The 12,153-nt window shown below is 35.2% G+C and overlaps 1 protein-coding gene across 1 annotated transcript; it reads right to left on the bottom strand.

Moving 5' to 3' along the window:
• Positions 1-633: 633 nt before the first annotated feature.
• Positions 634-10,027, bottom strand: LOC105060909 (THO complex subunit 5A). Its single transcript, XM_010944776.4, has 8 exons — positions 9,691-10,027; positions 9,301-9,591; positions 6,550-6,886; positions 3,365-3,702; positions 2,404-2,663; positions 1,435-2,011; positions 1,245-1,358; positions 634-1,137 (listed from the first exon to the last, which is right to left on the bottom strand). Exons 1-8 carry the CDS (start codon positions 9,877-9,879, stop codon positions 880-882), a joined length of 2,364 nt encoding a protein of 787 aa, XP_010943078.2. The 5' UTR covers positions 9,880-10,027; the 3' UTR covers positions 634-879.
• Positions 10,028-12,153: the final 2,126 nt, after the last annotated feature.

Genomic DNA, 12,153 nt, shown 5'->3' with positions numbered 1-12,153 from the left:
TTTTAATATGTAATGACTGCTTAGACGATAAAAATTGACATACAGAAGGACCGTGCTAGAGGTGACTAAAATGAACCAAACCGTGAAAATGTTCGACTAAAAATAAAAAAAAAAACATTTTATATGGGGAGACGCTTCTTTTAACCCCATACGCGGATGGCAGGAAAACAGTCCAGAACGCACGTTCCTCCCGACACCCACCACTAGTATCGACAGCCGAGCATCTTTGCCAAAATCATTTGGAGAAACAATAACGGTTATATGGTTCAGACTCTGCCTGCATGCACTGCAAAATCCGAAATCTAACTGCTAGCATTAGAAAAGCAAATTCCAATCTTTAGGAGCGAATATACAGATACCATAATTCTGACACAAAGTGAGAGCACCACTACTGCATAAGTCCACCAGAAGCAGATGGCAAAATTTTCACTTCCCCCATATTTTTGTATCACATTTCGTTCATGATTAAATATCTTATAAAAACAGCACAAGACAAAAGGCATTTTCCAATACATGAACATGTACGATGTGATAAGAAACAGCAGGAATATCGGTTACGGGCTGAACTATAAGTATTTCAAGATCCACCTGCAATACAAATGTCCAAGCAACCCTTGATCCCAAGGGAGTAAGTTCAATCCAAATCAACATACGCTATTTATATGATAAACTCAGAAATCCTACAGCTGGTAGACGTACGACAAGTATCGGGAATAAAGTAACAACAAAATCACCAAGTTCGTTTACACATTATGAAAGATTGAAAGAAAATGCCAATAATTCACCAAAGAAAGGAAAAATGGTTCAGGCGGGGAGCAATGAAGTATTGGCTTTAATAAGGAGCTAAAACATGTCAACAACCTTGAAATGCAACAAATTCTAGCAAGGATAGCCTGGGGTGCAGCCCATGCCCTTCCAAGAAATCATCTTCCTCCGATCCCTTCCCCTGACAGATCTCGCAAGTATTGTTCCACTAACAGGCTTGCATAATCCAACATCTATTATGGAAGTGCTCTTTCTTTTTTCATGGCGCGCATCAAAATGAAAATCAAAGAGCATAGCCAAGCAACGTATTTGGTGAGCTAAGATGTAGTTTTCATGTTCCAAAGGCAGGACCTTAATGATGTGAAGATTAACCTATAAGATATATATGAGGAGGAAAAATTTCATTCCAGCTCCAGATGAAGATTAAATGGAAGTAAAATGAATTAGAGCATCAAAAAGATTATTCCACGGCCACATACCTCTGCTTCCATGGCTCTAAGCTCATTGTACCATTCAAAACCTTGAGGCCCATCAGAAAGCAAGCTTAAAGTGAAAAGTGGAGGCCTGAGAGGATATTCTGTGCTGATTTTTACCTGCCAAATTTCAAATGCAGTTTTAGAAATCAAGCATGCAAGCGCAAATGAAAAAAAGGCAGAGTAAAGAATGTACCTTGGCATTCAACTTTGCATTCCTCTCATTTTCATAAGTTCTAGTGAGAATCAAAGTGAATTCTTTTGCAGCATGGTCTTCCCACGGTTTGCCAACTCTGACATTTTCAATTTCTTGGTCAATGCATGTGTGCTCCTCCAGTTCACTGTCACTATCCAGAATGAGTTCTAAATCATCCTCACTTTTCCTCAGCACTCGAGATTTGACCTTTTTGGAAGGTGTCACACTCTTTGTAATCAAAGCCAGGCTTCTAGAATGTTCAACATGCTCAGAAGACCCATTAGCCATAGTGACCTTCGAATCATCCGGTGAGTTTGCAGCTGGTAATGCTGTCGGAAGCTCTCCATCTTCTCTTGCACTCTCTACTTCCCATGATGTCACAGATCTTCTGTCCAGATCAAGGTCAATAACATGTGCCACTTGTCCCACCACAACAGCAGAGAAAGATGAAGAGTCAGGGATCAGCTCAGATGAAGAACAGTTTTGCAAAGTACACAATGGGTCATGCAAAGCCCATGGAATGTCTCCATAGGCTAGTAAGGGCCACCTGAGCTTCATCAAGGAATCAAGCTGCTCCCTGTAAGCCAATAAATGAGTCCAAACTTTCAAATAAGACATGCCATACCTAGTGGGAATTAAAAAAAAGACATTTCTGGAAGAAAAGCAAGACCATAGATAAACTAGTTTATATTCTAGGCAAAGCTAAGAGGAAACCATGCACAACCATAGCATCAGATCTAGGAGACAAGGAAGATCTCTTAGAGGAAATAATGCGCAAAATACATTAAAGATAATTTGCATCCAAAATGTGCTTTATGCATAAATAGCTTCCAGTCTGCCTGCACAAACTGCAACCAAGAAAGGGACCATGAGCTCAGAAAAGATCAGCTAGTGGTACATTGCTGTACTTGTCCAAGCTGCTGGAACTCAACATCCCAAGACTCCAAAATTCACAGAACAGTGACTCACACAAGAGCCATTTGAGCCTTTTTCCTGGAGCGAATCCTTTGCAAAATGGTCTGCACACGGTTCTGATGACGGTATATACTAAGTCCAGCTGCAACATCTAAACCTTTCAAAGCTTCACTGCTCAAAGCTTCATTGCACTCATGCAGAGGAGGCACCTCTGGCAAAAAATCAATTCCAGCTAGATGTTGTGCCCATTTGTATGGACGTGAAGCTCTTCTTTCACCAAATGCTAATGAATCCCCAGCATAAAGTTTAGCTGCCTGCAAGACAACAATATAAATTTCTTTTATCAGAAAGAACACACCCATCTGCATAGCAATAATTTGAATTTTCTTTTTTGTTCAATCAGAGAACAAAAGGAGGAAACTCTCGTGGAAGCAACACAACTCTACTGGATTAATTGATTAGCCATCTTCAAGATCCATGCAGGATGTATCTGGATAATTGGTTGGGACAACATTATGAATGAGCTTATCATGTAGATTATGTGTGGCTAAGGTATTATATAGCACAGGAGTAAAACAAGCCAATCAATCAGCAGGTTATGAAAACCATCAATTTTTATGCAAATGTCCAGAGGCCACAATGTTAACAGAAACACTAGATCTTTGCTTCTTTCTAAACATGTTTATGTGAAAGGAACCAAATTAACTTGATATTCTTGAATCTTGATTCATAATGCAGCACGATAAATGTGGTTTGTCTTCTTATTTTATTATCTAGTAGAAAATTTAAAAATCATGATCTTTCATTAGGTAGGATAATCATACAATACTAGCTCAGATTTTCTGGTAGCTTATGGACCAGTTCTAGATGGTAATATGAATGTCATTTATTATGTCTGCCTGACCTAGCAAAAGGCCAGAAACAGTTTCTATACTAGCCATGACTTAAAGGATACCAACTCTTAAATTACTAAATAGTCAGCAGGTGCAAAATCACTCCAAAAACACAGCTGTACCTGGTGGGGAAGCTCAATGCCAGTATCATCAGGAAATAAGTTACATAAGATATTGTTGTCAGATCCTTCCTCTGAATCTTCTACTCCAACACATGCAACGTTTAGCTTTACCAAGTACTCAAATCTCAGAGTGATTAATTTTGAAGGTTTAGCCTCAGACTCTTCATCATCATATATATGAAGAATGATCTTGAGTGGATGAATCTGGCACACTCCTGCTTGATCAATATTCTCCTTGACCTGGTTCCTCTTTGGCCTCTTTCTTCTTCTCTGGACATCTTCCTCCTCATCAGGTGCATCCTCTTCCAACCTATTGTTTTCAGTATTCGATGATAAGCCTGCATAAAAAATTATCTCAGTTAAATATTTAGACGGCTAAAGGAAATCAAAAGTCTCACATCTTTGAAGATTTTCAAGGACACACATTGTTCATCTCCTTTCTTGCTTCAATTGCAAATGCGAGCATGCAACATATTAAAGAAAGTACTAGCAAATGGAAGGCACACACATTTGGATGAACATACTGCCAATAGGAACATGACTACAGATCAATCTAAAATTGAAGGTTAGCAAGAAAATAGTTGTCCATTTACATGAATATTAGATGGGAAAATGTGCCTTAGATGGCACCTATTAATTACTCTAAAAAATCCTGAAAAGCTTTACTTCGATGATAATTCTCCAGCTATTTACACCACCTATTTCGGTGAGCACCTCAATTGCAGGTCAAGAAAATGGATGGTGCAATTTACCAAATAGTTTTGATAATACTAAGAGTTAAACATCAAAAACAATATGTTAACAAGAACAAGCTTAGGTAAGCAGATGGATACGAAAAGGGATGTATCATCTGGTCTTCAATTATATATAAAATAATTTTAGCTTATAATATATAGCAAGATATTGATGAACATACATCTAGTCATTATGTGAACCTCTATTTTTTGAGAAAAGAATACACTTTTGTCCAGCTCCCTGAAAGAAAGAAAAATATTAGGGCCACCTCAATGTGCAAAAGCTTTTTTTCAAATAACTTCTCTAAAATTGGGCTGAAGTTTCATGTCTCTCACTCTTTATCTATCTTCTCCATACCTCAGTTTCATAAATTCAAACAAGAAAATCAAATTACAATCAAATACTTCTGAACCTTCGCTCATTTTCAATATCATTTCGGTTATATAGCATTTTATATACTTAAAATAAAAATTATCCTCTCTTCTAACTTGTTCATCAAAACTTTACTCCATCTTTAACCTGCTCCTTGCCAAGGACTGTGTGGGTCAAGAATTGGACACCAATTCAAAGGGTTAACATCAGATTTTCAGCCAGCCGTTAAACTTGCTAAAACTTCAATGCATCACATCTTTAACCATTAAGCAAATCTTATAAAGATGGACTAAAACTTGCTAGTCAAGGTTAAGGCTAATTTTCAAACGTATAATCCACAATTCTGGCTTAGCATCCAATAAAATTCTCTGCAAATAAGTTACACCATAATATCTCATTGTGAATGCTGATTCATCGGTCACAAATAAAACGAGATACACACTTATGCTATGTTTGGTTGGGGTCATGAAAGAGTGGATGGATGGGATTGGAAGGATGGATGGCCTCCATCCATCGTTTGATTCAAAAAGTTACACAAAGGATGGATGAAAAAGGTGGATTGTCCATCCACCCTGGCCCACCATTTTGCATCCTCCCAGGCCCACTATTTTGCATCCTCCCAAATTGGGAGGATGAAGGAAGGATGGATGAAGCATTGAATGATGGATTTTAATATTGACAAAATTATCCCTCATTAATTTTTTTGATAAAAGTATAATACTACTTTTTCATTAATATTATATATATATATATATTTATATATACTATTAATTATATACTATTTAATTTTATTAGTTATTATTTTAATTTTAATATATAATTTCTATAATTATAATTAAATAATTAGATTATCTTTTGTTTTTCTATTTATATTTATTATTTTTAATTAACTATTTATATAATATTAATTAACTATTTAAATTAAATTATAAATTAGTTAGCTCTTTATATAATTAATTTATTAACAATTAATTTATGAAATCATGTATTAAATTAAATATTTATATAATTTTTAATATAATTATAGATTATAAAGATTATAAATTTATAGATTTTTTACTTCTTTAGTACAAATAAGTATTATAAATTGATAATAATAGTAATTTTATTAAAGGATAGTTTTATAAAATGTCATCCATCCTTCCTCTTATTCCTCCTATTCCAAACAGAAGAGAGAATCATTTCCAACCATCCTTCCATGTTTTACCAAACATATGAGAGGATAGATAAAAAATCCATCCATCCTTTCCTCCATCTATCCTTCCTCCTCCATCCATCCTTCTTCCAATCCATCCTTCGTACCAAATAGAGGGTTAAGATGGAGAAGGGCCTTGGTCTAACACTATAGTTGAAAAATGGACTCATTTGATTTACACTACTAATGCTCATCATTGTTCCAAAATGTCCTGAAGGATCCCAACATACTCTTCTTCTTCTTCTTTTCTAATTGCTCGTACTACCAAATATATGGTACTAAGTCATGGGCTTTCTCCAAGTCAAGGATCCATGTGTCAGAACTTTCTCCTCTAAATCTTTCAATCAGCCATTCATACAACAATATAGATTCTATTGTTGCACTTTTTAGCATTTCCTTAATGCTTAATAGTAGTTGTCATTATTATTATTATTTTTTGTTTCATCACCATCCCCCATTATTAGGTAATCTGGCTCACAAGTTTATTTTCATGATGGTGCAATTTAGAATATTCCCCTTTTTCACAAGCAATTACAGTTTTGAGACAATTCCACATACTTGATTAGCCCAAGTCACTAATCTAATTGTTTACAATCATTTGCTGCTTTTATCATCCCACAAATTTTACCACTATATCACCTAATTCATCACATACTCTTCAAATTTCAATTGATATATGATTTGCTAATGCCTAACACTTTCTCATCCTTTTCAATTTCTCTACATTTATCTTGCCCAAACATGACTATGAAATACATGCATCTTTTAATAAATATGATTATCCATGTGAAAAAGATAACTGCTAAACATAGTGTCCACAAAAAATAAGACACCACTAGTTTAATTACATGCAAAACAATATATTTTAAAGGTTGTCAATTACCGCTGTCTTTGTTAGCTTGTTGTTGAGCAAAAATTTGAGCATCCTTTACACTTCCTAATATCTCCATTTCAATCCTCTCTCCAAATGCTTCTTTCTGAGCCAGTAGCTGTGAGTAGACTATATAAAGAGGAGGTGGAAGTAACTCTGCTGCATGGTGCTGCTTTAGCTTCTTGGTATGCAAAATCCCTAATTGCTGCTGTACTGGTAAGGTTGCTTTCTTCAGAGATTTCAGATGTGATGGGAGACTTGAGAGGAACTTTTTCCGGTTTGCTATGGTATCCAGAAGACTTTTTTTATGCTGTTCCAATTTCTCATGAAGTTTGTACAGCTCCTTTCTCTAGCATAAAGAAAATTAAAAGATAGATTTTGATATATGACATAAAAATACTGGATAGAAGAAATGAACCATGATTCATAAACAATGCATAAGAATGTTACTAATTAATAATAACTAGAGAAAAGATACATCTTTGATACATAAAAGACAGCAAGAAGAACAAAGCTCCAGGTAATAACAAACAAATTTTCATATGGGACTTAAAAATCACACAGGCATAGATCATTAGATTGAGGACACATTCAAACAAGTAACAATATTTCAACCCTTGTCTCAAATTAACCTGCAGAATCACCTCTGACTGCGAAATTGCTGAGACTCTGATAATAAGCTGATCCAAATATTTTCGGGAGCTAAAGTGTCCCAGAAAATTGTCAGCACAATTATCAGTGTGTGGCACTACATAACAAAAAACAGAATTGAAGCAATAGGGAGAGGAAAGAAGGGATATAGAGAAAAAGATAACAAAAAATTTTACATAGAAACCAATGCCAAAAGAAAAAAAAAAATCAATATCTCAAAAACTTACAGTATGGGGGCATTCAATGAATAATATTTAGCAACACATGCAAATGCACTAGATATGGTCATTCCAGAAAGTTCATTTAGGTGGCATGACAATACATGCATATGTGCACCACTACATGCAACAATCAAAAATTTAAAAGTTAGATATTGGACATTTATCTGCTTCCATTGACTAAACCATGAGGTTTCATGTTTAAGTCAACATGTAACTTGGGCTGATATGAACACAGAGAATATCCTAGACATATTTGTAAGGTTTAAAAATGCCTCATTGAGGCTATCATACACTTGAGGATATATTTAATTTTGATCTCACTTTATGCAATAGGATAAGGCTCTCCATGAACACTTTGAGGCTCAGTTATGAGAGTTTATAAAGCAACGCATGCATATAGAAGGCCTCATGTGCAGTCCTTTCCTCATACTTTCCATCTTATAGCAGTAGGCTCTAAGCGAAAAGCAGGATCCTCCCATGTTTTTCATGACATGATTTCATGTGCACTTATACACTAGAACTAAGTATGGAAAATATATTTGCATGCATGAATAAGTGATATAGTGCATTTGATATATAGAATAAGTGATCTTCACCAAAAGTTCATAATGAAATACAGATGCATCACCTACATCCCTTAGTTGTGTGTTTCACATTATTCTTCTTCGGTTTAAAGCCTTTGAGAATATGCCAAATAAATGTCTTTGCACCTCCATCTTATTAAATATTCGAATGTAACAACACCATCAGTTTTAAATATTGTCATGTTAGCAGCACAACATCTTGTTTTCCCCAAAGACAAAAAGAACAGTGTTGGAGATCATGAAGGTTACTAGAAATTCTTTCATCATAATCTCCATATAATTAACTGCCAAAGTTAGGCTGTGTCAAAGAATTAAGGCACTAGTCTTTTAAGTGGTGACCTACCTTACCCAGACCCTTTGATTTATCGCACAGTACCTGCACCCGACTTAGAAATGGGTATCTATATAACACTTGGATATGGATCCAAAAGAAAATTTTCTTATGGGTAGAAGTTTTCACAATGACATAATCACACCTAACACTAACGCCCAAGTCCAAATAATATAGTGGTGATATACAGAGCTTATTGACATGATGTCTTCATGTTAAGCAGGGAAGGGGGCACTCAGATTGCCATCATATAAGCAACACAAAAAAAGGGCTTAATACTGTGACGCGTCATAAAATACAGAACATCTCTGGCAAAAAGATGAAGGTACACAACATCTCTGACAATGGGATCATGGAAAAGTCAACTTTGCTCAGAAGCACAAATGATTATCATTAATAATATGAACTGGCAACTACAAACCAGTTAGCAAGAACATATTAACTGAGATGAAACAGGTCAGTATAAGGATCTCAAATAAAAAAACTAATCTAAATCAGGAAAAGTCACATAAAAAATCATAAAATTTTTATTACATTGCAAAATAGTAAAAATGTGTCAACAATGTTTTACTAGATGCAAGTAAAGACACACATAACAAAATTGGATATCTATCTCGCTTTGCAGGAAATCAAATTCCTTGTGGCTACCATGGCAAATTTCATGAGGGACCAAAAATTTTTCTCACGTCAGCACAAAAATTAAATACATCCAATTAATCGAACCTAGCTATATTATCAAAGCAGAAATAAAACATCTTTTCTACTATAAGAGTACTAACTTAAAACTAGGACAAACATCTTCTTTGACACTTCCAACTTTCATGTGTCAAATTGCAAGAAACTATCCTTCTTGAAACCTTCTTCAGCCCCTTTATCAACACTAACATTAACATATAATAAGAGTAAAAAGTGAATGGATCAGTATACAGTAAAACAAACATTCTACCAATTTAACCCCGTACAAACAATAATCTACCTGGTAGAGCTCAAAATTGAGCCTCTTCAACATTAAATCATGCGCGGCATCGCTCGCCAAGACCTTCCCTTTAATGTCCTCGGGCGCGGAACGGAAGAACTCCTCCTCGGAGACGAGGTCAATGTCCGGATACTTGGATCGGAAATCTTTGCAAGCCTTGATGGCCTTCAAGTAATGATTCTTCTCGTACATAAGGTTGTGGAGCTGGAGGGTGGTGAAGTCAACCGGAGCCTTTGCGCTCTCCGTCTCCACCTTCACCCGGTCCTCTTCCATCAATATCGATCGATTTACCTAAAGAGAAAAGAAAAGGAGGAGTTAGGGTTTGGGTTTTGCCGATTGATGCTTGTGCGAAGTGGAACTCGGGTTCGTAACCGTAAGCCGAAGCCAAACCTGGCGGAGGGAGAGCAAGAGGAGGGACATCTGGGTGATGAGCTCGCGGAGGTCGGACTTGGGGCGGCCATCTTTCTTGATGAAGAGCATTTTCGCGGCGATCTCCTCCATCGCCGTGCGGGTCTCCTCGAGAACGTCGTGAGGAGAACGCTTGGAGTTGGGGATCGCCTCCACCTCCATCGCCTGCATCCTGCAACAAGCGCTTTGATCTCCTCGATTTGCTTCCGCTGCTCTTCTCCACTATGCAGCCGCCGGGCCTCTGAGGAAGCGGGTCGAGAGGGAGAGGGAGAGGGAGAGGGCTATGCGGCGCCGCTCTAACACGTTTACCTCTATGCGAGATCTCCTACGATGCACGTGAGCGAGATGATGTACACCTGCGCAATAAATGATATGAGGCGGGCGCTATAAGCCAATCTAGTTTTCTTTTTTTTTTTTCTTTTTTTTTTTTATTTGCATCTTAAAAAAAAAATTTAAAAATTAAATAAAGATTGATTTTCTTTTTATTAACGAAGTTCATTAATTTTATAATTAAAATAATAAAAAATTAAAATAAATATAAGAGAGATTTTTCGTGATCGTTCGTATCTTTTTTTTTTCCTATTTCTCCTATCAAGCCATGAGTCCGTTAATGGGGCTCATTTTTTTTTGCATCTTAAAGAAAAATTTTAAAAATTGAATAAAAATTATTTTTTTCTACTAACGAAGTTCGTTAATTGTATAACTGAAATAATAAAAAAAATAAAATACATCTTAAAAGAAATCCTTGGTAACCGTTCATATCCTCCTTTTTTTTCTTGTCAAATCATTTCTCCTATCAAGCCAAGAGTCTGTTAATGGGACTCATATCTTTTTTTTTTACATCTTAAAGAGAAAATCTAGAAATTAAATAAGGATTGAATTTTTTCTACTAACGGAGTCCATTAATTTCATAACTGAAATAATAAAAAAAATAAAATGCATATCTAAAAGAGATCCTTTGTGACCGTCCATATTCTCTTTTTTTCTTATCAAACTATTTTTTCTATCCATAAAATCTTTCTTTTGAGTTTCTTTCTTCTCTTTCAAATCTTACGCACTATCTCTCCTATCTATAAGGTCTTCTTCGAGTTCCTTTCTTTTCTTTTAAATCTATCTTCTTTTTCAAGATCTTTATATTTGAAAGTTCACAGAAACTATGATTATTTTACTTAAAAATATATATTGGGACGTTGGATGAATATTTTACTAGAAATATATTAATTGACCATATACTATATATTGGTGAATATTAATTTTAGTAAACTATGTATCAATTCATTTATAGGTGTATATTTGATTGTTATTAAGTGTGTATCGAAAAAGTTTATAGTATATATCATAAGTTATCTAGTGTGTATCATTTGCTTATGTGCTATGTATTGATGAATATTGTATTCTGAAAACTATATATCGCTTTATCTATATATATATATTGAGATGTCGGATGAATATTTTGCTAAATGTGTATCAACTGACCATATGATAGATACTAGTGAATATTAAGTTCAGTAAACTATATATTAATTTAGCTGTAGATATATATTGGATCGTTGCTGGATGTGTATAAAAAAACTTACAATATATATCATCTGGTTATATACTGTATATCGATGAACTCCATATTTTAAAAACTATGTATTTATTTATTTATAGATATATGTTGATTTGTTTGATGATTAATTTATTTAGTGTGTATCATATGGTCATATAGTATGTATGGCTAAAAAGTATATGCTAGAAACGAAGAAAAAAAAGAATGCCTTAATCACGGGACTCATAACTTTGTTAGTAGAAAAGTCCTTGATTTTAAGATTTATTTTTTAAGATGACTATTAAGAAAAATATGGTAAACTATAAAGCCTGCCCTATATGATATTTTATAGTGCCCGTCCCATATAATTTTTATTCCTTAATTAAGTTTCAAGCCCGACCACCCCCAGTGCAAAATAATAATAAGGTCGAGATCCGAGATGGATTGGGCCTATCATAATATTTTAGCTGACCCTGATATTGCCTAAGATAGAACTAAGTCTCGACATGGCTGACCTCATCACCACAGATATCAACAACTTGAAAGCATGATTGCACCAGCCCAAGAATGTTGGCGATGATTATGCCTATAGCCACTATTGTACGATCAAAACGTTCGTAATCATCGAGACATGTAGTAAGCTATTACATCCCATTCAAATCATGAACTAGTTATTGTTGTCCAGTTACTGCATGTATTACTCATCGCAGAAATGGCTATCGACCTTTCTCTATAAATAGAGAAAAAGAGGAAACCTTCAGATAAGTTTCTCAAACCATTCCACTATTCTTATTCACTCATTCTCTCTTCTACTATTCTTTGGATTTCAATTGACTTGTGTATCAGAGGGTCCCCCAATTGAGAAAACTTCGACAAGTGGACTTCTTTTCAGATTCAATGATCAATCCAGAAGT

Source organism: Elaeis guineensis, chromosome 13 (assembly GCF_000442705.2).
Source record: "Elaeis guineensis isolate ETL-2024a chromosome 13, EG11, whole genome shotgun sequence".
Classification (NCBI taxonomy): Eukaryota; Viridiplantae; Streptophyta; class Magnoliopsida; order Arecales; family Arecaceae; genus Elaeis; species Elaeis guineensis.
The sequence above is the reverse complement of the archived record's forward strand: the minus strand, read 5'-3'. Positions and strand labels throughout refer to the sequence as shown.